Genomic DNA, 27,249 nt, shown 5'->3' with positions numbered 1-27,249 from the left:
TTAGGAGGAATCAAGAAAAGTTTTGTGAAAGGTGGTGCGTGAGATGTGCTTTGTGGAAAAGCAAAAGTCACGGAATCTGAGTAGCAGAGGTGAAGAGGTTGCTCATTCCCAGGCTACTTTCATGTCTCTGTTTTCCCTTTTAATAATGTGCTGAGAATTCATCTCCTCCTGGAACTCTTCCCAGATTGAAGACATCCAACTGGGATAATAACCTGTGAGAGCCAGGGCAAGTCAGTTAACTTCTCTCAATCTATTTCCTAATCTGTAAAATGAGGATAATAGTACCTACATCATGGAGTTTTTGTGAGGATCAAATGAAATATATATATAGGTATGTGTGTGTACATCCATATTTGTAGATAAAATATAAAAGCAATATATATATATTATATATATATATATAAAGCTAAGGTTGGTAGTGATAGAAGTAGTTGGTTGGGGTGGTAGTACTGGTAGTAATAGTAGTAGTAGTGATGATGGTAATAATGGTAATAGTAGTAGTAATAGTAAAGGTAGTAGTTGTAGTAGTAGGAAAGGTAGGTGGTAGGAAGTAGTAGTGGTAGTAGTAGTAAGTAGTAGTGTAGTGATAATACTGGTGGTAACAATAATAGTAATAGTCTCCCTCTATTAAGCTGAATTTTCTCATTAGGATTTTGAAGGAAACTAAGTCTAAGAGGCAGAGATGAAAAGGAACTTCTTTCTAGGCATGGGGGACAAGCAACATAAAGGCATGGAAAAGGAATGTGACATGTCGTATGGATGCCAGGGGACAGGGAAAGGACTAATGGGAGATACCTGGAAAGGCAGGATCCTGTTGGTCTCTGGGGAGCTTTGTGTCCACATCAAACAGAAGAGTTGATATTTGATCCTAGAAGTGATGGGGAAGTAGCAGAGATTGCTGTGTGGAAGAGCAGTAGTCTGGTCAAATCTATTCTTTAGCAAACTCCTTTTAGCTGCTGACTAGAGGATAGATTGGTATGAGGGGAGGCTTGAGGCAGGGAGATGTAATAGGAGGCCATTGAGGGGGTCTGAAGTAATAGGGTAATGGTTGTATGAGGGGAGGAAAGGAGATGTATATGAGGGATTTTGAAGAAGTAGATTTGTCAGCTGACTGGTTGAGTGAGATAGATAAAAGTGAGAAGTCAAGAATGACTCAAAAATTGAATACCTCATTGACTGGAAGCTTAATGTTGTTCTCAACATAAATAAAGATGTTCAAAATAGGGATGGGTTTTCTAGGGGGAGTGAATGGAGGATAAATGGAATTATGTTTTGAACATAGCAAATTTGAGATGCCTATGGGACATTTAGTTCAAAATGTCCAAAAGCCGATTGGTGTTGTAAGACTGAGGAGAGAGAAAGCGAGAGAGAGAGAGAGAAAGAGAGAGAGAGAGAGAGAGAGACAGAGAGAGAGACAGAGACAGAGACAGAGAAAGACAGACACACAGAGTCAGAGACAAGTTAGAGACAACTTGTACAGTTTGTAAACTTATCTTTCTGGGCTTCTCTTCTTCAGTCATTCCCCCTTCTCCTCCTAGATTGAGAAATTTAGCACGCTGTAATCATATAGTCAATTGAACATGGCAAAAACAGAAGGACATTGACCAAGTATTCTTGTATTTGGAAGCGTTTGTTCACCATTAGGCCTCTTTTAAATCTCCTTTGAGTTGTCCGTCCAGATTTTCTGAAAACCACTTACTCCCAGAAGGAATTGGGTCGAGCTCAAGCCTCAGGATCACAGGCTACAGCCCTAGAGCTCAGCAGGTCAGCAGAAGTCCCAATCTCTGCCAGTCTCTGAACTCTTCTCCACTCTCGGGCTGCCCTGACAGCTGATTTTTGACAACCACACTCCCTGTTGCTCTGTCCTACTTCAAAGGCTGCACGCCTTGTCTGCACGACAGTCAACTTCTAACTCTTGGGAGCAGTGGAAAAAAGAAGTAATTAATTAATGAAAAACATTGATGAATATGTTCCATGCAGAAGAGGCAACCAAGCCTGGATGCTGGCCTCCAGATCTCATCCCGGATCCAGGCCACAGAGATTCCCAGGGAGGGGGCAAGGGCCCTCCTATTCTCTTGAGTACTAGGATCATTAAGATAAAAACAACCCTCCCATTTTGTTAACCACTTTTTCCCTTCTCCCTCTCTCCCTCGTTATCATTGCTCTAGGCCTAGAAAAAATAAGAAATTTAAATTTAGATGAAAGGTGAGGACAAAGTTACACAGATTACTACCTCTTGGGCTGTGGGCTGGGGTGGAGGTAGGGGGTTGGGGGGGAGATTTGCTTGGTGGAACTGGTTAGAGACCATTTGGGGGTGGAAGGGCACAAGGCCTCACAACACGTAGAAGGAAGGGGTCATATGTAACAGATGTTGTAGAGATAGAAACACTAAGATTTGACAGCTGATTGAATATATTGAAAGAAATTGGTATCCAGGAACCTTTGCTTTGGATCTGAGAAGGGAGAAGAAAACTAGGGGAAAGGATGTCAAAGCAAGAGAGCAAAGGGATATGGTGTGAAGGAGAGAGTTCACTCACTCTCTGAATGTAGACCCTTCCTACTTAAGAAGAGCATTCTCAGGAGCACTAGAAAGGGCTCGATATCACCCAACTCTAGAATTCTACTTTGCCACTTAGTTCTCTTCATGGCTGCTGCTTTTTAGATTTATGCCAACAATATAGGGTCCAAGAACTCTCTTCTCAGGCCACATGGGGGAGAATACAAGTAACTGCAATGTGGGCTGTGCCCCAAGGAGGCCATTAGTGGATCTCAGTGGGGAGGCCATGGGGATGATTTTTCCTGGCCCAGGACCTTATGTTTCTAGTTCTGCTATTCTCCCTTCTGTCTCAGCTCTTAAAGGCTCTCTCTGACAAGGGAATGGGAGGGTAGGTGGAGGGTAGAGGAGAGGGGACAACTGGTTCTTCAACTGACTCCTCCTCCTCTTCTCCACCTCCTGCTTTTCCTCTTCTTCTTCCTCTTCCTCTTTCTCCTCCTTTTCCTCCTCTTCTTCTCCTCTTCCTCCTCTTCTTTTTTTTCTCCTCTTCCTCTCCTCTTTCTCCTCCTCTTCTTTTTTTTAATAGACTAAGCACAAAGGACTGGCTCTGACTTGCAATAGTTTGAGCCACCTAGTTTATCACCACACAATTCATAACAACCCAAGCTAATCAGATTCCCTCCAGTTATGACAGTTAAGAACATAATCTATCCTCAGAGAGATATTATAGGGCACAATCCAATAGATTTCCCCCAGTCTCTAAAAAAGTTGTCAGTGGGCATATCCATGACTTACTTGGGAAGAGTCAATGAAAGTCCAAAGAAAATAGTCACTACCCTATAAGCTCAACAAGTTGTTTAGGGAACTCCTCTAATAAACCCCTTACATGTAGATTAATTTTTTTATGATTCATGTTATTATTAATATTTTGCTTTATTTTATTTTTTAATTAAATCTTTTTATTTTTCAAAATTCTTCAACATTAGCTTTTGTAAAACCCTGTATTTCCAATTTTTCCCTTTTCCCCTAGATGGCAAATCATCCAATATATATTAAACATGGTAGAAATATATGTTAAATCCAATATATGTATACATATTTACATAATTATTGTGCTGCACAAGAAAAAAAAAGAAGCAAAATAAAATGTAAGCAAACAACAACAAAAAGAGTGAAAATGCTATGTTGTAAACCACACTCAATTCCCATAGTTGTCTCTCTGGGTGTAGCTGATTCTCTTCATCACTGAACAATTGGAACTGGTTTGAATCATCTCATTGTTGAGGAGGGCCATGTCCATCAGAATTGATTGTCATATAATCTTGTTGTTGCCATGTATAATGATCTCCTAGTTCTGCTCATTTCACTTAGCATCAGTTCATGTAGGTCTCTCCAGGCCTTTCTGAAATCATCCTGTTGGTCATTTCTTACAGAACAATAATACTCCATAATATTCATATACCATAATTTATTCATCCATTCTCCAATTGATGGGCATCCACTCAAGTTTCCAGTTTCTGGCCAGTACAAAGAGGGCTGTCACAAACATTCTTGCACATACAGGTCTCTTTCCCTTCTTTAGTATCTCTTTGGATATAAGCCCAGTAGAAATACTGCTGGATCAAAGGGTATGCAGAGTTTGATAACTTTTTGGGCATAGTTCCAAACTGCTCTTCAGTATGGCTGAATCCATTCACAGTTCACCAACAATGATCAGTGTCCCCAGTTTTCCCACATCCCTTCCAACATCCCTCATTATCTTAGCCAATCTGAGAGGTGTGTAGTGGTACCTCAGAGTTGTCTTAATTTGCATTTCTCTGATCAACAGTGATTTGGAACACCTTTTCATATGACTAAAAATAGTTTCAATTTCTTCACCTGAAAATTGTCTGTTCATATCCTTTGACCATTTATCAATTGGAGAATGGCTTGAATTCTTATAAATTTGAGTCAGTTCTATTATTTTAGAAATGAGGCCTTTATCAGAACCTTTGAATGTAAAAATATTTTCCCAATTTATTGCTTTCCTTCTAATCTTGTCTGCCTTAGTTTTGTTTGTACAAAATCTTTTTAACTTAATATAATCAAAATTATCTGTTCTGTGATCAATAATGATCTCCAGTTCTTCTTTGGTCACAAATTCTTTTCTCCTCCACAGATCTGAGAGGTAAACTATTGTTCTTTATGCTTATATCATGAATCCATTTCAACCTTTTCTTGGTATACAGTGTTAGTTGTGGGTATTATTATTATTATTATTTTTTGACTGAGGCATTTGGGGTTAAGTGACTTGCCTAGGGTCACACAGCTAGGAAGTGTTAAGTGTCTGAGGTCATATTTGAACTCAGGTCCTCCTGACTTCAGGGCTAGTGCTCTATCTACTGGACCACTTAGCTGCCCCAGGTATGGGTATTATTAATATTTTAAATCTGAGGTTAGTCTTTTCTTCCCACCTAGTACAGCATACTCTTCTCACTATCTAGACTGCACAAAAAATCTTTTTTATATCCATTTGAGTAAAAAAAAAAAAAAAACCAGCAAGTAAACAGTTAGGGATCTTTGCCCAAGAAGGGATTTTTAAATTCTCAAGATTATTTTAAGCTAACCTCATCATTTTTCTTTTCCATTAGCATGGATAATCAAGAACTGACCTTGTTAACAAAAAAGAAATTCATTATATTTTGTAATTAGGAAAAAAGGAAGATGCCTGGAGTTCCAAATGGAAATATTTGCCATGTTGAACCAGAGCAACATGGTGGCCATAGCGGTCCTGAACTTCAACGTACGGGCAGGTAAGTTCTGCAAAGTTTCCAGGTTGTTGTTACCCACAAGAGAAAAATCTCTTTTTAAAAAGGAAATACTTCTTTTCCTTTAATATTTTCTATGGGGGTGTCTTTACAGACTTGAAGTGATTTTTGAAGGGGTACAAGTGTCTTAGAGTGTTGTGAACACATCAATAATGTTATTTTGGACTACTAGAATTCTTGCTGACCGTAGGTATAAAAGAATCCATATGGAAGAATTAGGTTTCTGAACCCTGCCTTTCTTCCTTTTGTGGGTGACAAGTTGTGATAGTATCTTTGTTATATTTCTTAATATAGACTTAATATTACCCTGACATGGATTCTGTCAATATAAAGTAATTATTAAATAAAAAGTAAAAAAAAAAAGAAAAAAATATAGACTTAATATAACTAGGAATGAACAGTAGTTGCAAAGATGAAATCTTTATCTTAAATCTTAATCTTAAAGAGCTTTTGGTTTCAACACAGGTATGAAGAGTATATACATATACAGTAGTGTGTGCTGAAAAAGATACCAAAGAAATATAAAATATAGAATAATAAAATATATAGTCTTAAAATCTCAAAGCTGGAGTAGGTTGTAAGGGTCTTCCTGAGCCACTTTTTTTCTTGATTCTAGGCAGGCTGGCAGTCATATTAATCCAGGGACAATTTTTTTCTTCAGAATGGCCAGAAAAATATTCTTCAAATCTCTTTTGTTAACATTCTTTTGACCAACTGTCCAAATCTAGAAGTTCTGACTGATGTCTCCAATTTAATTCTCTCCCATGATAGAGACCCATTGTTTCTTCCTCTTTCCTCAGTGGAAATAAAAAGGTCCTGCTTTTCATGTATGTTATGTTCTTAGGCTGCAGAGAAAAGCTTTCTCCCTAATAGCTTTTTAAATCCTTGAAGAGCTGTTTGGTTTATCTTTGTATTTATTTCAGTACTTCATACAATATATAAAGGCATTTAATTTAGATAAAATTGAAAAAAAGGGAAATTTACCTTCTTAAAAATTTTGGATGGATAGCATGGATAGCAAATCATGTTGTTTTATCTTTTACCAGTATACTTGGCTAATTTGAAAGAAAGGATTGAAGTGTTGTTGTTGATAAGGACACATCCTTGTATAGGATGGGATCATTATTAAATAATGTCTACCCCTTTTGCTGTTTTAGAGAGAGGGCACCTAAGAGATGATCTCTCTAATGGGAGACTGGGTTCAAAACTGAGCCTTATCAGGAAAGAGACAAGGGAGGAGAATGGCTGGACCTGGCTAAATAACTGCCCCAGGGAGGAAAACTGTTGGGTCTCCATTTCCGGTCGGGTTGATCTGGAAGTTCTCTTCTAGTTCTAGAGTCTGTAATGTAAGTCAGTGTGGTACAGTGGAAGAGTATCAGCTTGGGAGACAGAGGACCTAGGCTCACACTCCGTACTGCTGGTCACCATCTGTGGGACGCTGGGCAGAATGAGAGGGTTGGGCTAGTTGTAGTCCTTCCAACTCTAGAACCATTTCTTCTGATATCCTCTCTTGATGGTAAAGGAGCTGTCTCCTAGGTTGAGTGAGAGGGGACCTGGACTTGTCCTGGAATCAGCAAGATGCTTTTCCCTTCAATAGGAAGGCAGAGAAAAAATGGAACATCCCAGGGAAGTGTGACCCTCACCCCCATCCTTCTGGTCTCCAAAGAGGCAGTAAGCCTTCTTCCCCAGAGTGTATGTGCTGCAGAGGAAATAAAAGCTGTAAGGTTTGCAGGTCAAACAGAGCTTTGCCCCTGGAAACTTAGTGAAACAATGATTTTGAAAGACAATGAAATTTAATGAATTGTTACATTTAGATTTTGGCAATATTTTCACTCTTTTATCAGCAAAGTAGTTAGCAAGAATAATTATCTAAACTACTAAGTTCCTCTAGCGCACATCTCCTCTCCCCTCTGCCCTAGATGAGCTTTTCCTTTTGGCAGCAGTTTTGTGGTGTCCTAGGACCTTTCTCTCCTTATATATGGAGGGCAGGGAGGGAGGAGAGTGAGTACCTCAGGATTTTTCCCACAAGTTAGAATTCAGGTTTTCCTCCAATCCCTTATTTATTTGATACCTGTTTAATACTAGTTGACCCAGAAGCTCCAGTTCCAGGCTAAAATCCCATTCAAGGAGATTGGCCTAGTAGGGAGTCTCTGTATAAGGGCCACGCCTTAAGTGGAAATTTTTACCTAAAATTCCTGACCCCTTCCCTATCTTGGCTCTACTAACTCTTTGCACCATTAGTACAAGCTTGTCATTTCTTTTCATACATATTCAGTTCTTTGAAACGCATGGAAACCTAATGGAATACCAGGAGAGGAGACAGAGAGGCAGGCAGGAGTATGCAGTTAACAGGTAGTGTCCCTGTTTAGGTGCATAAGTATTATGGTTGGAGGGGAGGTCTTTGAGGGTGGAAGGAGGAAAGGCTTTCTGGGAAAGGAATCCCTGATAAAAGGAGAAATCTATGAAATCATTGTCACCCAAAAAGGTGGATGGGAAGTCTCTGGGACATGATGTTCTCTTAAGTTGAGAAGTCATTTGTCTTGAGTGGGGTCCCTGGACTACAGGGAAGGATACATTCTAAGGCCTATGGTCGTGGATTGATCATAGGTTATTGGTTGATATATTAGGGTAGAATACCAGATTTGGGGCTTCTGTTCTAAAATTGTGGGCTAGACATGCCAACTATTAGACTTGGGAAGAATATGATATGTGCGAGTGTTAAATATTTATTGAGTTGTTTTAGAAACAAAAAAAGGGTTAATCAGAAGCTTAGTTCTGCTCACCAGAGGTGCCTTTTGGTACCTTCCCAAAAGAAAATGAGGGAGGGAGGGCCTCTATTCAGTCAAGAATTGTCAAGTTCATTTGAGAATCTGGGGGATCAATAGATTGGATCCTTACAGTAGAGTGAAGCTAAGAATTAAAAAATGAGATTGAAAGTGAAAAACATACCTACATACCAAATCCCATATTGTCATGGACAGATCCATCATGTTCCTAATCACTAAGCCCAGTGTCTGACTCCTTTCTCCCAAACTTAAATATATTTTAAGTGTCGATATTGGGTAATTATGGTGCTGAAAGGAAAGATTATCCCTGATCTTTTCCATATTATTTTTAGCAAAGGACTTTTTGAAACTTGACTATTCACTGCAATCACTTTGCATCCAGTTGCATAAAAGTGCAAAGTTAATGCCATTTCCCCCAACTTTAGAAAGTATGGACACTCAGAATTAAGATATCCCACAGAAGGTCTGATAATAAAGAAATGGAGTCCTTGCTATATCACACTTGAAACAGGTGAAGATCTAAGCTTAGGGCTTCCCCTTCTCAGTGTGGTACCCTTACCCTATACCTTTTTCTGAAGGAAGGAGACCTATTACTAACACCTTATGTTGCCCCAGTTCCATTATATGACTTTGGGACCGAATGGAATGTTCAGATTGGAATCAGAGCCAACTCCCTGAGCTTGTTTATAACGTTGTAGACATCTTAGTGGACCACTAAAGGTTCAGGGCAGACAGAGGTCTGGGGGGAGATCTCTAAAGCCCTGTCTAGAGGACATGGGAGCAAGACTGGCCCATGAGGATCCCAGATCGGCTGCCCTGGGCAGCTTCATGGCCTAGGTGGCAGAGGAACTCCGCGCAGACAAGTCGCATCCAAACCAGTCTGTGTGACGGGCTGAGGCCCGTGGAAGGGTCTAATGACTGTGTGGGGAGAGTTCTCCCGGGTCTGTGACTTGAGTTAGTGAGGACCTTACTTCTCGGAGCCTAGAAAGAAGCAGAGCCAGAACAGCTTCCCTGACATTTTTAGGCATCATGTTCCCATAGACAGTGGAGGCAGCTCCAAGAGGAAGAGCAGCACTGACAGTGGTGTGTGTGTGTGTGTGTGTGGGGAGGGACAGTCCTGCTTTATTTTGGCAGCGGGGATGTGCGGGAGGCAGCAGGGCACAAGCAGGGGGAAGACTGGAGTCCCCCATCCTGTGGCTTTGCCCCTTAGGTAAACCAGGCAACTCATTTAGCCTCAGTAAGCCTCCCTTTCCTTGTAAAATGAGAAGAGGATACTTTCAGAACCTACTTCCCATAAGGGGTTGTGAGGACTGGAAGACGGAGTCTCAATTCAGTTCCAAGTATCATCTGAATGTGACCTAGACACACTCAGGAGCCTTTGACCTTGGGTTTTAAACTTTTTTTTTTTTTTACTAGCATTGGTTAACTGGGCTCCTGTGTGCTTCCCAGAGTTACTGTCCATCAGCTAATTATCCCTCAAGGATGGTGGGCACCATGGCTGTTTGATAGGCTGTATAGGCTCTCAAGAACTAATTGTTAAATTTTTATACCACGAAAATCAGCAAATACTGCAGTTCAGGGCTTGATCAATTAGTTTGGATGATTGTCTAGACTTAAGAAAGTGACCGGGAAAATGTTAATAATGTAGATTAAATTTAAAAGCTTTTCTTGTTATGCCTAAGAGCTGGTTGTTAAACATTTACCGGTGTACCCCTGGTTGAGCAGTATGGTTCATAGAGGGGCTTTGTCTAAAGCAATGGATTATTTTGGGAAACTTTTCTGGGATGAAGCCCTTTAGTTAAGGGACTGTTCTAGATTCTGAAGTGTCAAGTATGAAGGGGAGAGAAAGGGAAGAGAATTTGCATGTATTAATCAGAAATCACTGTGCTAAGCACTTTTATAAATTTTCTCTCATTCACTATGGGAGAGGTGTTGTTATTTCTCCCATTTTACAGATGAGAAGACTGAGGTAAATGGGGTCAGTGATTTGCCCAAGGTCTAGGATCTGAGGTTAAATCAGAACTCATGCCTTCCTGATTTTAGGCCTGATTCTCTCTCCACTGCATCACAAGTTGTGGCAAAAGAACCATCTGACTTTTCATCTCTAGAGACTAAATTGATTACTCACCATGGGGATAGGCCATAGCCTAAATGAAGTTCTTCGGGAGAGGATGGGGCCTGCTGTGGGGCTGTGACTCAGCATCCCCATTCCAGAAGGATATCTAAGAGAGCACCTGGGCAGTAGCTTGGGGGGGAGGGAGGCAGCCAGATCCTGAAGCTTCCATGTGGATATGTGGAACCAGCTGGGCCTCTGGCTGCTCTCGTCTCTCTGTCACCTGCTCTTTTCTGCCATATCTTTACGACCTTTCAAGTTCTTATTACAGCCTATTACATAAGCTTTAGCTTTCCTTGTGCACACACTTTGTCCTTATGAGTTATTGGGATGTTCACACACACATTTTGGAATTGTGAGGTATAGTTTAAATTTTTCACTTGTAAGCTGATGCTTGCTTTCTTATATCAGCCTCAGGATAGCCATTAAACATGAATGAAAGTCATGTCCTTGGCTGCTGGTATAACACGCGGGCCCAGAAACAACATCTTGCTTCAGGAATCAAAAATACCATGATGGGAACCTAACTCTTAGCACATCAGAAGTAGTTTCAGATTTGTGCTGCTCAAATATTGTCTTATAGAAATGGGAATATGGGGAATCTTTGGTTTGTTTAAAAAGGCTGTCTCTATTTCTGCAGGCTTTTTGGGGGTTTGGTGCTGGATATAAAGCGGAAGGCCCCCTGGTACTGGAGTGACTATCGTGATGCTTTGAGTTTACAGTGTCTGGCCTCTTTTCTGTTCCTGTATTGTGCCTGCATGTCACCTGTGATCACTTTTGGGGGATTGCTTGGAGAAGCAACTGAGGGACGAATAGTAAGAGCTTTTATCAACTATAATGGCCATGATAATGTTAAAGAATATGATGGTGATAGCTCTGTTTGGTACAGAGAACCTTGAGATTTGGGATTGGGAAATGTGGGTTCTTGCTCTAACTTCGCCAGTTAATTATTTGGCAAGTCAAAATCTCTCTGAATTTTTCTTCTATATAAAAGGTAACATTCTCAGCCCTTCCAGGAAAATAGCAGGTTAAAGAAGATAATCAATATGAAAGTAACCTGCAGATAATAGAGACATAGAAATATAACCCTAACTCTAAAATGTATGGTTTTGATTATCCACAACAGATTTTTAATTCCTAGTTTTTTTCTGATCCTTTTGTGCCAACTTCTCATGTAGTTGGGTATATTTTTAGAGAGTAATTTATTTTTGTTAGCTTAGCCAAATGTAATTAAAAAGGAAAAGCTGTTGTCAGAACAGAAATGCTGTGAAAAATGCCTATCCTATATTCCAATGATAAATCAAAGTGATTTGGAAATTATTTGCTGCTTTGTATCTTTTATGCCTTGGGGCAGCTAGGTGGCACAGAGAAGAAGAGTGCTCAGCCTGGAATAAAGTTTGGCCTCACATGCTTACTAGTTGTATATCCCTGGGCAATCACTTAACTCTCTGCCTCATTTTCCTCATCTGTAAAATAATTTGGAGAAGGAAATGGCAAACTACTCTGGCATAATTTGCCAAGAAAATCCTAAATGGGATAAGGAGTCAGATATGAATAAAAACAACAATATCTTATTACCTTCTATTCACATATTCATATATATTCAACAAGAATTTATTGTATTAATATTATTATTATCCCCAGTTAAGATTTATATAATTTATTTAGAACTGACATTTGTCTTCAGCAATGGGTCTTTTTATTTTTTGCTCATTGAATTGCCCCAATGTCCCAACAGCTTAATAAACAGCAATATTGCCTAATGTAAGAATGAATATTGTGTTTTTTAAATAACAATCTTAAATAACAAGTTATTTGTATACTTTGATAGCATGACAGTTCATGAAGACTCTTAGGATAAACCTGTGTTACCTTAAATTAGATTTTCAGGTGGTTAACTCTGCCTGATAGCCCAAAGCATGGACAATAGCATTGTGATATACTTTTTTTTTTTTTTAAAAAAAAAAGAGTATTGAAATAAGTCATTGCTCAGGCAAGGACAGAGAGATGGATGAACTTTGGCACCTGAATTATTAAAGGGAGATCATTTTATGCAGGGAAGTATCAGAGTTTTTATACACATTACTTTTGCAAGCAAATGACTTTTAAGACACATAGAAAGTTTATGTAAGTAGAGCAGATATAGTAATAGTGCCATTTATTGATCTGCTGTGGAATGAGTGATGAATTTTGTTCCTTGCAGAGTGCAATTGAATCTTTATTTGGAGCCTCGATGACCGGAATAGCCTATTCTCTGTTTGCCGGACAGGCCCTCACCATCCTGGGGAGCACGGGGCCGGTGCTTGTCTTTGAAAAGATTCTGTTTAAGTTCTGCAAGTAAGACCTTCCTTCTCAGAAAACCCTGACCCATGTGGTTTGGGGGCCAGGCTGCATTTGAGGGACTTGGGGGAAAAAAGATAAGGAAGTTGGGGTTGACTCTTGAAACTTCAGATTAGAATGAGGGGAGGGCTAGGCCTGCAGCCAAAGGAGGGATGGCCTCCCTTCTGCTGGGTGCCGCTAGACAGAAGGCCCATGTTGAGCAGCTGTCCTATTGCCTTAGGGGATCTGACCATGTTCCTCAGTGACTTGTTCCACTGAACTCCAAGTCAGAGATCTGGGAGCCCCAGCTTGGTCACTGTGCACCTAGCAGGCCCAGGAAAACCCATTCCCAACTTAGGCACTTACTGGCTGTTTGACTTTAAGCAAGTCACTTCATATTTGATGCTTCTTGTTTCCTCACCTGCAGAAACCCTGCATCACTTGTTAAGTGAGAAGTAGTAATAAGAATGGGGCTGCTGGCATCTCCCTCCATCACCAGAAACCTAAAAATGCCATATACAAGATGGCTATTTTAATCATTAAGAAATTCTCTCTGTCTCTAAGTCCCTTTAGTTATCACTGGACTCCTGTGTACTTTTGCTAAGCCCAGACAGATAATTCATTCCCATCAGACTGTGACAGTGCTGTTAGGTCTTTCTCCCTATCTCCTCCCATCCTATGCATACTTTAGCTTCTCTGTGTCAGTGGTGGTCAAGTAAAGGCCCTCCACCTCCCCCTGAAGCAGGTTAGCTGTCCTTATTCTTATATTTCAACATCACCATCTATCTAATAAAATAGGAGGGAGAGACATGTGATGAAGTTAGGGTCGGGAAGAGCAGTGGGCAGTCCTGCATCTGCAACATGGGCAAATCCCTTCAGTTTCGGTGCTTTACTATCCAGCTCTTGGAGACTCGGCTTTGCAAAGGAATGGGTGATCTGGGTTGGGAGAAGGAGCTTTCTCAGCAGGACTTTACTACATCAGTGAAATTCCTGGTCTAGATAAAACAAGAATGTAAGAATGAGAATTATTGGAGGCGACGTTCAAGATTAGAACCTTCCCTGTTTCAGTGTCATGTCCCACTCCAATCTGATTTTTGGGAGTGAAGGAAAAATAAACCAGGCTGGATTTCTGATCCCATATCCCTTCTGTTCTTTAATTAGATGCATATATTGGTGCTTTTGTTCTATTTTGGCTTTGTTTCAGAGACTATGCCCTCTCGTATCTGTCCCTTCGAGCCTGCATTGGACTATGGACTGCTTTCCTATGTATTGTCCTTGTGGCAACGGATGCCAGTTCTCTTGTCTGCTATATTACTCGCTTTACTGAAGAAGCATTTGCCTCATTGATTTGTATCATTTTCATCTATGAAGCAATAGAGAAGTTGATTCACCTAGGGGAAACTTACCCCATCCACATGCACAGCCAACTGGACCACCTTAGCCTTTACTAGTAAGTCTGGGTTTTTTCTTGTTTTGGGAGAAGGAAAGGCTATGGTCTGAAGCATGACTTCTTTGTGGCGTGGCTCCTGTAAAGTAAGGTTATATATTTTCAGAGCCCTAGTGAGAACCAGAGTTGTACATGCAGAAACCTGGGAGAGCAACACCAATAGTTAAAAAAGCTGGATCTTGGAAAAGTTGGAAGAAATGAAAGGAATTATGGTGTCATTCCTTGTGTGGGCCATGGTCCCTTCATGTTTGTTATCTATTAAATGAAATAACCTAGGGGATTTTTTAAGATTTCCTTTAGTTCCAAGATTCTATGAATTTGAAAAGCTGAAACAAATGAGGGATGAAGTGAATTAATTAGTCTTTGAATATTTAGAGTAATATGGAGATTTTGGTCTGATTTTTTTTGTACAACAGGACAGATATGGAAATTTGTTTAAAAGGATTGTACATATTTAACCTGTGTCAGATTGCTTGCTGTCTTGGGAAGAGGAGAAATGAAAGAAGGAGGGGGAAAAATTTGAAGCACATTTGTAAAGTTTTGCAAAAATGAATATTAGAAACTATCTTTATATGTAGTTGGAAAAATAAAATACTTTTGAGAAAAAAAGAGTAATATGAAAAACATCTATCCTCTTTTTCTCTCAAAGATAAGATAAACAAGAAAATTCTGATATTGCATTAATAGGAATTTAAGTTGCTGGTTTTTTTGGGGAAATTTCTTTAGTATAAAAATTTCTAAAATCCTGGAGATATAAGAATCCCTTTTTTAAAATATAGCTTTTTATTTTTTCAAATACAGCAATCCAATATAGGTTAAACATGTGCAATTCTTCTAAATATATTTCCATATTTGTCAGGCTGCACAAGAAAAATCACATCAAAAGAGGGAGAAACACAAGGAAAAAAAGCTAACAAATAACAACAAAAGGTGAAAAAAATAGTATGCTTTGATACACATTCAGTAGCTATAGTTTTCTTTCAGGTTATGAAGGGAGCTTTCTGTCACAGTCTATTGGAATTGCTTTGAATTACCTCATTGTTGAAAAGTCCATTACAATTAGTTGATTATCACATAATCTTGTTGTTGCTGCTATATATAATGTTTTCTTGGTTCTACTGACTTCACTTAGCTTCAGTTCTTATAAGTCTTTCCAGGCTTTTCTGAAATTAGCCTGCTCATCATTTCTTATAGAACAAGAATATTCCATTATATTGATATACTATAACTTATTGAGCTGTTTCCCAAGTGATGGGCATCCACTCTGTTTCCAGTGCCTTGCCACTACAAAAAGGATTACTACAAACATTTTTATACATGGGGATCCTTTTTCCTTTTTCAAAATAATCTCTTTGTCATATAGATCCAGGAGAGATACTACTGGATTCCTCTTTTTTTTTGGAAAGAATATTCAATTATCTTTCTTTAATGACCCTTTTATATCTAGGATTCTATAATTTTTAGGCCAAAAAAGTCTAGGAGTTCAGATTCTTTACTAGATTATAACTGAAAATACTGTGGCTTCTATCACAGCTTCCTGGCTGAAAAGAGTATTTAACATTATGGGTGGTACATCATACTAATTGTTGTCTCTAGAAACTTCTGAATGCTCTACCTCTGAAGATTCTGAATGATCTACCTCTAGAAAAATTCTAGAGAATTTTTGTATTTGATCCTGGGGAGAAAGGAAGCCACTAGAGTTTATTGAGTTAGGGCAGGATTGACACTGATCAGACTTGCACTTTGGAAAATAATTTTAGTAGTTAAATGAAGAATGGGTTATAGGGAGAGACTTGAGGAAGGCAGACCCTCTAGTAAGCTATAGTTCAGCTATATGAAAGCCTGCAGTAGAGTGACAATTGTGTCAGAAGAAAGATGGGTTTATTGGAAAGATGTTCTAAAGGTGAAACCCACAGTTTTTGGCAACAGTTTGGGTATGGAGGGTGAGAAATAGTGAGGAATCCAGGATGAAGGGATGGGACAATGGTGTTGCCCTTTCCAGTAATATGGAAGGTGATGGGTTGAGGGTGGGAAAGGTTTAGGAGACAGATAATATGTTTTATTTTGGACCTATTGAATGTAAGATGTCTACAATACATCTAGTTTGAAATGAACAAAAAGGTGGTAGAGACGAAAGATTGGAGGTTAGCAGAGAGATTGGGGCAGATAACAGAGATCTGAGAATTATCAGCATAGAGATGATAGTTTAGAGCCATGGGAATTGATGAGATCATGAAGTGAAATAATATAGAGGGAGGAGGGAAGAGGGCTTATATGATATGATATGATTTCCAGAGGCTCTTCATTTTGCCTATAGCACTCTTCCACGTGTAGAGTATAGTAAAAAAGCAGAGGGGGTCAAACATCCAGCTATATTTGACCTGCGTCACTCAGTGAGATCTAACTCAGATTAAAATGTTATTTGGAGATATTTAGCAAAATGCAAAAATAAATAAATAAATAAATTTATATGTGCGTGTGTGTGTGTGTGTGTGTGTGTGTGTATAAAACACAGATAATGTGAGTATGTGATTTTCTGAGTCACTGTATGTCCAGCATGTACTGTTTCATGATCTTCATTTCCATTTTAGTTTGATTCCACAGCTATGGAATACATTATGACTATTACTTTCCTTTTTTATATACTATACTTTTATTAATGTGTTCATTTTAATAGCAGTGCTATATTCTTGTGGGTTCATTCCAAGTTGGGGTCATCTAGGAGCTTTGTGTGCATAAAAAAAGTTAGTTCCTATATCCTTTTAATATATATTTTTTGGTAACCAAAGGGCAGGATTTGATATTTATTAAAATTTTGTTGATATATTGTATTTTTACATTGCCTACATTTGTATCCTCTCCTCCCTCTAGGAACAATATGTTGTTATTACTGTTATTTAGTTTTTGTCTTTGTGACTCCATTTTTGAGGGTTTTTTTGACAAAGATACTGGAGTGGTTTGCCATTTCCTTCTCCAGCTCATTTAAATAGGAAACTGAGGCAAACAGAGTAAATGACAAGTCCAGCATTACACAGCTGTCATGTGTCTATGACCAGATTTTGTAGTCAGGTCTTCCTGACTTAAGGCCTGGTGCTTTATCCACAATGACAGCTACCTACCCATAACAAAGAACAAAAAAAGGGAAAAACAATTCAGCAAAACTAATCAGCATTTTGAGAAAGTTTCATCATATTTTCAGTGCTCCACCCCCATAGACTCCCACCTCTAGAGAGAAGTGCCAGGAGAGGCCTTCTCATTCTTTCTGGGGACCAAACTTAGTGATTGCAACCCCAAGTTTCAAAATCGATTGTTTGGTCCTTGTTCTTCCCATTTCCATTGTTGTAGTTGACGTGTATCTCATTCTCTTGGTTCTGCTTGTTTACTTCCCACAAGTCTTCCCATGCTTCTCAACAATGCATTCCAGTCATTGCTTCTTATGGACAATCACACTCCATTCCATTCATGCCCCCATGATTTGTCCGGATGCTTGTAAGGAGATAATTGCCTCCTTTTTCCTACTAAAAAAAGTGTTGTTGGGAACAGTGTAGTAAAGAAGGAGCATTTTGACCTCCTTGGAATGTATGTCTAGCCCCCTGTATTTTTAAAAATGAATTTTAGTAGTTTCTTTTGTTCTCCCTCTTAACACACATGCCAGTACAGAATCCTCCCTTATCACAAATTTAAAAACAGTTAATATTTGTTACAGTAATGGCATCTACTAGATTATTCAGCAGTCAGCTCAAATAGCTAGCGAGGTGACCCTGGAAGAGACATGTAATTTCTGTTTGCACCCATTTCCCTAATTGTGGAATAGGAGTAATAACAGCACCCACCTGCCAGAGTTATTGTGAGGACCAAATGAGATAAAGTGCTTAAAGGCACAGTGCTGGGCAGATGATGGGCCATTTCTTCCCTCTCCCATAGTAGGTCTTTCTATTGTGTCACTTTCACCTCTTGAGAACTCTGGGAATTTGGGAATTGTGATTTAGTCATCCTGGTTAGCTTTCTGTCCTTCCTACTTTTTGTATTTTTGTGTATTTGATAAACCTTCTGGCTGGGTCTTTATCCAAGTCTTTGACACCCATGCATCATTTCTGATGTTGATACTTTTCCCCTGAAATCTCTTCCGTCTGCTCCAAGTTGCAGGTGTACTATCCCAAAGGACCCCAGCAATCACACGCTGCAGTACTGGAAGGAGCGTAACATTGTGGCAGCGGAAACTAGTTGGGCCAACCTGACTGTCAGTGTAAGTGAAGAAGTAGCCAAGCTGCCAGTTTGGTGTCAAATACACCAGCAGGGCAAGCTCTGGATTTAATTGGAAGAGAGAAAATGGGGTCACCCTCTGTTGGATCTTGGGGAGAAAACTTTATTAATTATTCATGATGTCTTCTCCTTTTTAAGACCAGGAGGACATGATCTTAAGAGATCTTTTCCATGCAGAGAGGAGAATGTGAATCTCATTGGGATTCTTTCCTTTTGCAGGAACATTATTAGGATAACTATAGCAGCTTGCATAATGCAGCCATTTAAGGACTTCCTAGTTCAGCTTTGCCTTTTGGATGTATTTTGCTTAGGGAGGGAGAATGGGAAGTGGAAGGCCCTTGTACCATTCTGCTAATTCCTATATTTAGGGAAGAAATGGGTACATTATTACTTGTTCCTTTAAAGTATTCCAGTAAATAAAAGATAACATGGATAGTTAATCCCTTATATTTGCAGTATTCTTTATTTTTTGGCAATATAGCTAATGAACTATAGCTCTGGTATAAGCCCTCTTGAGTACTTTGCCATGATTTCAGGGGTAGCTCTAGCTATTGGCAGATATTAGATTGCTTCTCAGGAGGATGTATTTTGGAGTCTGTACAAGGCAGCCATTCACACACTGGCACTCCCTCCCATCTTCTCATTAATCTCTATTAACCAATGAGGCAGCTACTGCATGAGAAGATGAAGTTTATCTGCTAATGGCCACTAGCATTCTGCAGCAGCAGTAAGGGAAAGATAGCCCATTGGGAAGAGGGATGGCTACTACAGGATGATGTAAGGAAGCTGCCAATGGTGGCCCACCGGGGTAGGCCAGCAGAGGGAGGATGATGTTGGGATGTCTGCAGTTCTGGAGGATGGAGGCAGATGAGTGTGTAGCCTAACTTCAGAGCTTGTTTTGTAGGTCGACTTATATTGGCCTTTAATCACTTGCAATGTTTGTTTCTTCAGGAATGTCAGGAGATGCATGGAGAATTCACTGGCTCGGCTTGTGGTCACCATGGACCTTACACACCTGATGTACTCTTCTGGTCCTGCATTCTTTTTTTCACGACCTTCATCCTCTCCAGCACCTTGAAGACATTTAAGACAAGCCATTATTTTCCAACCAAAGTAGGTAGCTGGTTACTTAAATCATTCAAAGTCATATTCAACAAGGATGTTCATTATGGGCAAAAAATTAATTCCATCTTATGTTCTAACATCGAGCCAGTGGACAAGTTTACCCCTTGTAGCTCACTGATCACATTCTGGGGGTGGGAGTGCCATGGCCATGGTAGAGGGGAATGCAAACAGATGTCATATGCTATACAACAAGGCTCTTTTCTAGTGGTCTTGTACCCATTCTGGGTCTTCAGAGAGTTTTATCTGTACCCATATTTTAGTTGCAAAGTTCTGGCTGAGCTTAAGTTTGTTGTTTTCTCTTGTCTGAAGACAACTGTGCTCCTCTCCAGCCATGTGTGCTTTGGCTCCATGGAAAAGTCATCTTGCCTGTATGAAATGAGGAGATTGAACTAGATTTTTTAAAAAGTTCCTTCTAGCTCTAAGGCCTATGAAATCCAGTTAGCATGCAATACAAGCTAGCACAGAATCTGACACTAAACTGAGTGACCAAGAGTGCTCTAGGAGTTCAGAGGAGAAGGAAATTAGTGGAGAGGTATATATTAAGCAAAGAGGGCTCCTGGGGATGTTAGGGCTTTGGTTAGGCACGGAAGGGTTTGGACAGGCTGGTTTTCTAGAAAGATAACAGCTGCAGTGTTCAGGAGTTCCCACAGGAGCAGCTGAATTGCAGAACTGCTAGTGAATGGTACCATTGTAGTAGAAAGTTGTGGGACCCAGAGGATCCGAGTTTGAATTCTAGCTCTGCCTCTTAGCGGCTAGATGACTATGAGAAAGTTATTAAATCTTTTTATGCCTCTGTTTCCTCATCTGTAAAATGGAGATACTTGTCCTTCTGGAGTTATTATGAGTCAAATGCTTTGTCACTGTGGTGAAAAGTCATTAAGTTCACATAAGAGTAAAGGGTTCTCCTCAATATGGCAACACGAGCTGAAAGTAGACCAGCTCATATTTCTCACAATAATTCCAGTGAGGCATTAAACCAAGGAGGGGAAATGATAGTAAATGCTTTTTTTTTTCAGTTTCTCAATCAAATCAAAAGACTATCAGACTGAGAGTAAGGGTAATAGCATTTTAAGGTTCTAAAGAACTTTACAAGCATCTCATTTGTTCCTCACAGTAACCCTGGGAGGGAGGTGCTGTTATTATCCTCATTTTACAGATGAGGAAACTGAGGCAGAAAGAGGTTAAGTAATTTTAATTTGCCCAGGCTCACATCTCAGAAATGTCTGAAACTGATTTTGAACCCAAATTTTCCTGTCTCCAGGCCCAGCTCTCTATTCACTATAGAGCTGGGAAAGAATATAGCCTGGGAAAGAATATGGTTTACAGAATCCTTTTAGCAAGAATACATAATCGCCAGCTACAGAACTCATCATAGCTTATGGTTAAGTGTAAATACTAATTTGCAAAGAATTATTCTCAGGCCTTATTGCTGTTACTGAAATAACTCCAGTTATGTAATCTAAGTATTGTGTATATGTACTATATTTACTGTATGACATTTTCCTCTCATCCAGAAGAGTCTAGATAGCCATTAGGTAAATGATCTGGTAAATAACTCTCTTATTTTCATATGCTCAGGGAATAACTTATCTGTGACCTAATCTGAGCCATATCAAGTTATCCTCAGGATCTAGAATTGACCCAGTTCTTGGCCTTTCCAATATCCAATTGGATTCAGCCTTCATTGAAGGCCTTCATTAGTTTGGCCAGTATTTAAATAGTTTCCAAAAAAGGAGGAGCAGAAGGGGAGAGGTCCTTATCATTGGGTCATTGCCTGGTACCCTATCTTAGTCATACTTCACAGTCCCTGGGACTGAGTATAGTCATTTTACTATAGAACATGTGTCATTTTACCATAGAATACCACCATGGCACTGATATTTGATCCTGAGAATTTTAAAGTCCTTTCTAAGGATGATTAAATTTTACATTTTCTAAGTTTCTCATCATTTCCTCCTCTAGGTACGCTCCATGGTGAGTGACTTTGCGGTTTTCCTCACCATCTTCACAATGGTGATTCTTGATTTTTTAATTGGCGTCCCATCCCCAAAGCTACAAGTTCCAAGTGTGTTTAAGGTAAACAATTCACAAGATATATATTCAGCATTGTTTTAAAGTATATGGTCCTAAGCTGGGTGCCAAGAGCTTTTCAAATAGCCTGGCAGAGGATTAGTTCTAGAGTATCCCCCACTGCTGGTCCAGGTGTCCCTCTGAAAGAACAAAAGGCATTTCCAAAGACATTTTGAAAAACATTTAGTTTTTGGTCTGAAGTTAAATCAGAGTTTCCCTTTTAGTCCAAAGATAATGAAAACTAGCAGTTGTTTAATTAATGGAAAGATTCTTTTAGTTATAACAAAAATGTTTACTAGTACTTCTGTTTTTATCTTGTGTATTTTGCCTTAGGGTTTTAAAATCTAATGTAAAAATTTACCAAAATGAATGTTCAATAATATAAAAATGTGGGATGGTAGAGGTATTGAAACAGTTATGGTCTTCCTGTTTCTGATCAGTCAGCAGATATTTCTCACAAGGTTTGCTATAAAGTGTTGTAAAGTTCAGTCTGTGCCATAAGAAGCTGGCAGTCCAATTGGGGAGATACGCCATAACCTGATAAAAATCTTTCATGTGCCAAATGCATATCACAGAAGATGCTGCACACCAGAGGAATCTAAAAAGGGCGAGATAGTTGTGGGCTGGGATGATGAGGGAAGGCTCTAGGGAGGAGGTGCTCTATCAGCACATCTGCCCTGCACAGCAGAATAGAAATGCCCCCAGAACCCACTTGGTATCCTGTCTGCCCAGATCCTTGGCTGGGTGAGCAGGGGAGGAGTCTCACCTGCCTTGTATCTGCCCCGGAGGAGAGAATATGGGCGTGCCTGGTAAATCAAAACAGTCAAATCTTAGGACATTCATAAACATGAGTTATGGGAGCTACTGGCCTGGGAAGGGAGGAAAAAAGGCATATTCTTTAGCTTATAAATTTACACTTAGAAGTGTACATATATATAGATGACTCCTGTCCATCTGGCCACCATCAAGCCCTTCACCCAAAGATCCTGTTGCTATAGTCAGAGGGAGACATGATGAAGAAATTCAGCTCTTAGAGGACTCGTGGTGGTCATGAAATTTAGGAGAATTTTGGGAAGCCCCCGGGACCAGTCTCCCTGTGCCTGACTTTCCCATGAGGGAGATAGACTCCTCAATACTAAAATGCCTTTTCCTTTAGTATTTAAAAGTTTTCACTCCACTTTGCCACGTAGATTATCACTCCACCAACTGAGAAAATATTTTTCTTAATAAGCATCCTCTTTAAAAAAATGTAAATTCTGGCACAGCTAGGTGGCGCAGTGGATAGAGCACCAGCTCTGAAGTCAGGAGGACCTGAGTTCAAATTTGATCTCAGACACTTAACACTTCCTAGCTGTGTGACCCTGGGGGCAAGTCACTTAACCTCAATTGCCTCAGCAAAAAAAAAAAAAAAAAAAAAAAGAAAAAAAAGTAAATTCTTCTGCAAAGGTTATGGGACTCTTAGTCACTTAGCTCTTGGAGTGCAATTAGACTTCATTGAGAGCAGCTGCACTGAAGGAATGGGAGTTTGGGTTAATTTATCAGAGAGTGGTTAAAGAAGGAGACCTTTTGGGAAGCTCTTGCAGCCATCCTTCCACTCCCTGGGAGTCTCCCATGCTACTTATTCTTTCCTTCAAATGTTATCATAGCAACATCTGTCTCCATCCATCTCACCTGGCTGGACTGCCAGATTCATGGTTTTCAGATGCAGTGGCCCTCTCTGGCAAGTGGCTAACTTGGCAACAATCAGAGTTTGTCAGCGCATTGTTGCCGGGCCACATTGACAATTTAAGCCCACATCCAAAATCTGTCAACTTTTCCATGACAAAGTACTTAAAGGCAAGCATTCCAGCTATGTATGGCACAGTGAGCTGCACTGTCACTAAGTCCTCTGCTGGAAAGCCTATTTGTTTCTGGTGACCATCACTTCTAGTATCAGCCTTCTCAGAAGCTCACTAAGCCAGCATCTACATGTAGGACAAAAATACCAGCCCCAACGTCATGGAGCCAGGGGGAGGCATGAGGGAAACTACCTGAACCAGTACTGTCGCTGGAGAGAGAAGAGAAGAGAGGGGCAGAGGGCAGGGAGAGACACAGTTGTGATTGGTTGTACAGCATAGTCACCTGCTATAAATGTCAGAGGGGATCTGAAAGGTGAGTAGTGGTCATTTACATTTAGCTTTGGAATATAGAGGTATAATAATAAAATCTGGCTACATCCTGAGTACATAATCTTTAGAGGATGAATGGCAGAAATTGGGGACATGTTGGATGTACACAAAAGTTAGGTTAGAATTTATATTTCTTATGGGAATTCATATTCCATTCTCTATGGACAATCTGCAAAGACAATAATGAACTCTTGACTTGGAAAGACTCATTTAAAGGAGATTTGAAACAAAAATCAAGGGTTTGAGAAATTATAGTATTTTATACTTTTCAGGAATCTCAGGCAACATTGAAGAGAAAGTCTTGGGCCAAATCTAAGAGACTTTTGCTCTAATTATTTTTGCTAATTTAAAATATAAAAATAAAGCCTTGCTTCTTTCTTTTTCTTTTAGCCCACAAGAGATGATCGGGGATGGATTATCAATCCCATTGGAACCAATCCCTGGTGGACGGTGATAGCTGCAATCATCCCAGCTCTCCTCTGCACCATCTTAATATTCATGGACCAGCAAATCACAGCTGTTATAATTAATAGGAAGGAGCATAAGCTCAAGGTAATAAGAATTTTTTGGTGTACAAAGAATCCATGAGTCTCCTCATGTGAATATACTGATTAATTTTAGTATGTGTGCATGCAGACCTCAGGCATTTGAGGGTACTATAGAGGATAAGGCTCCAACAAATGAGGAGGAATCGTCAGTAATCGGAGCAATCTCTATTCTATCCCAGCCTTACATATCTGTGGTTCATCTGTTGATGAATGAGGCTAGCTTTAGGACTTTGTGTGTGTGTTTGTGTGTGTACATGCTCACTCACTCAACACACATATTTACCCATGTGTCATACCTGGCAAGATGAGAGGAAAGAAGCATGTTTTTATTGAAAGAACCATTAATGCCTCAAAAGCCTTGAAGAGGTTGGGGTACATGGCTTGATGAGAGAAGTACAGTCAAATGTGACAGTTTGTTTAATATGGCTGGAAATTCTTGATCTAACTTCTTGTATCCTTGAGCTTCAGGTTAGAACCATTGTGTTCTTCTGAGTCCCAGCAGCAATAAAGATGGTTGTCTATACTTAATCTTAGTCACAGGTACCACAAGAAGACAGGACCAGTTGCAGAAGATATTGAAAAACATAATGACAAGGAGCATATTCTCTCCCTTTTCTTCCTCTCTTTTCCCACAATAGGAAACAGTCTCTTGGGTCTGAGACCAGGTTTCTCTCTACTCAAAAAGAGCTATGTTGCCTCCTGTATCCTATGGGACAAAGACACAGTTCTTGACATTTATTCTTGACTTAGTTTCTAGTATGAGTTTTCCTACCTAATGCATTTGTCCTCTGGAAATACACAGCCTAAAAGAGGGTGTACAGAGAGAAGGCCAAATGGCCTTCTCAAATGGAGATGAAAGGCTTTGATAATCTGGATTTGGATTTGGATTAGGATGTCCAATTTCAAGTCCTGTGATGAGAGAAACAGGTTTAGAAGCTGGGAAGGCCCCTGAAAGTCCTGTCTGAGGCTATGATCATTTCTAGTTCAAAGTCTTTGTTTTATAGATGAGAAAATTAAGCCTCAGGGCAGTTATATGACTTGCCCACAGCTAAATGTATAGGAAGTAGTAGACTGGATTTGAAGCCAGGTCCAACTATGATTCTTCCAGATTGATAGAAACATCCTGATCCTACTCATATTGTAGTGAGGATGTCAGATAATGTTAAGACAGTGATAGTAGCCTCTGCTAACTGGAGATCCTGTTTTCTCACAGAAAGGATGTGGATACCACCTTGATTTGCTGATGGTGGCTGTGATGCTGGGAGTTTGCTCCATCATGGGCTTGCCCTGGTTCGTGGCAGCCACCGTCCTCTCCATTACTCACGTCAATAGCCTCAAGCTGGAGTCAGAGTGCTCGGCTCCAGGGGAGCAGCCCAAGTTCCTGGGGATCCGAGAGCAGAGAGTCACAGGGCTCATGATCTTTGTGCTGATGGGCTGCTCAGTCTTCATGACAGCTGTGTTAAAGGTAACCAGATAAAGTTTGTCTTGCCCGGAGGGTCAAAGCCTAGGGAAGGTAGAAGCCTAGAAGTATATAGAAGTATATAGAGGGGTCCACTCTAGCCCTGGCTCAGACACTTACTTCTTTCTCTTGCCTCCTCCCCCAGGACCCTCCCCATCATGGCTCCTTCCTCCTCCCCCAGGACCCTCCTCACCACAGCTCTTTCCTCTTTACCTCCTGCTTCTGTTCAGTATTTTTATCAATGATTTAGATCTTGCTCTTATTAACTTGTTGAAGGCCAGCAAATATGTGAGAAGGCAGAGTCAGGACCCAAAAAGAAGTCAGTGGGCTAGAATGAAGGGCTGAATCTAATATAAAGAGAAATGTAATAAGGATAAATGTCATATTCTAAACTTGAGTGAAAAAGGCAAAAATAAACTGCCTACGTGTAGGATGGAGAGAGGGACAGCTAGGTAGCAATTCGTGGCAAAAGGATTTGGGAGTTTTAGTGCAACATAAACTCCATGAGTCAACATGGCAACCAACAAAGCTTATGGGATCTCTCTTGTTCTGATAAAAAAGCCAGTGAAATGCTGAGTTAGTAGAACTAAGAGGCGTAATGAGGGCCCCCATGAGAAAGACTTAAGATTGTGGAACAAAATGAGGCTTACTATAGGGCATTTAGGAGTCACTGAGTAGCCCCAGACGCAGACAATCCTACCAGTTGTGTATTATCCCACCCCTTAGATTTCTGAATCCAGCAGAGGACATGGAAGATTGCATTAATTCATGGGCATTCTGGATCAACAGCCCAGATGCTCAGGAACTTCAAGGCTCCTTCTTAGAAGAAAGGTTTTTATGTTCCTCAAGGATTAGGTAGAACGATAGTGACTAAGTTCTAAGACTTATAGCCACAGAATGAAAGAATACAGCAAAACCTATAATTTTGGAACTCTGTCACAGTTTCAAGGTAAAATCCTAACTAGCCTTGTACAGTAAGCTGGTAAATATGAGAGTCAGTAATATGGAAATAAGTTTTGAGTTCACATATGTAATTAATATCATTATTTGCTTTCCTTTTCAATGTGTGGGGGAGGGACAAGAGAGGAGATAATTTGGAATTCAAAAAATTTTTAAATGACTATTGAGATTTTAAAAAATACAATTAGGAAACATTTAATGAAATAAATAAAAATATATAAAAAGAAAAGAAAATATGGCTAGAAAAGCCACTACATTCTACTTTGAAGTGGGTAACAGTATTGTTGAAGAAATCACAAATAAAGCTTGACCTATGTTTACCAAAAAAAAAAAAAAAAAAAAAGGCAGTGGAATAAGAATAGCTGTCCATGTTTTTCCTGTTTCTAATGGTAAAATCATTGAGTATAGTATACAAACTGACTCCAAGCCATGTAATAAACATCTATTGCCCAGAAGCTAAAGAGAATCAGCACAAGCTTTGAAACTTATGAACAAATTCATAGACTAATAACACAATTGCCATCTTCCATATGGACCTTAAGTTTGGAGTTAAAGTGTTCAGAAAGAGAGATATGAGATTCCCATAGTGTTTTGCCCTGGTCAGATTTGAATTTGTATCTTGTGTTCAGTTCCGGATACCATCTTTTTAAAAAAAATTATTATAGCTTTTTATTTACAAGATATATGCAT

At 39.8% G+C, this 27,249-nt stretch overlaps 1 protein-coding gene across 1 annotated transcript in view; it reads left to right on the top strand.

Moving 5' to 3' along the window:
• SLC4A8 (solute carrier family 4 member 8) overlaps positions 1 to 27,249 on the top strand; it is a 76,985-nt gene that overhangs the window by 34,800 nt on the left and 14,936 nt on the right. Inside the window, exons 11-19 of the mRNA XM_051963582.1 lie at positions 5,186 to 5,286; positions 10,841 to 11,015; positions 12,404 to 12,537; positions 13,724 to 13,969; positions 18,107 to 18,212; positions 19,181 to 19,342; positions 21,317 to 21,430; positions 23,983 to 24,144; positions 25,354 to 25,605. Coding sequence (XP_051819542.1) covers positions 5,186 to 5,286; positions 10,841 to 11,015; positions 12,404 to 12,537; positions 13,724 to 13,969; positions 18,107 to 18,212; positions 19,181 to 19,342; positions 21,317 to 21,430; positions 23,983 to 24,144; positions 25,354 to 25,605 — 1,452 coding nt within the window. The remainder of the gene's footprint in view (positions 1 to 5,185; positions 5,287 to 10,840; positions 11,016 to 12,403; positions 12,538 to 13,723; positions 13,970 to 18,106; positions 18,213 to 19,180; positions 19,343 to 21,316; positions 21,431 to 23,982; positions 24,145 to 25,353; positions 25,606 to 27,249) is intronic.

This window comes from Antechinus flavipes, chromosome 5 (assembly GCF_016432865.1).
Source record: "Antechinus flavipes isolate AdamAnt ecotype Samford, QLD, Australia chromosome 5, AdamAnt_v2, whole genome shotgun sequence".
Classification (NCBI taxonomy): domain Eukaryota; kingdom Metazoa; phylum Chordata; class Mammalia; order Dasyuromorphia; family Dasyuridae; genus Antechinus; species Antechinus flavipes.
Note: the sequence above shows the minus strand (reverse complement) of the source record. Positions and strands in the feature narration are given on the sequence as shown.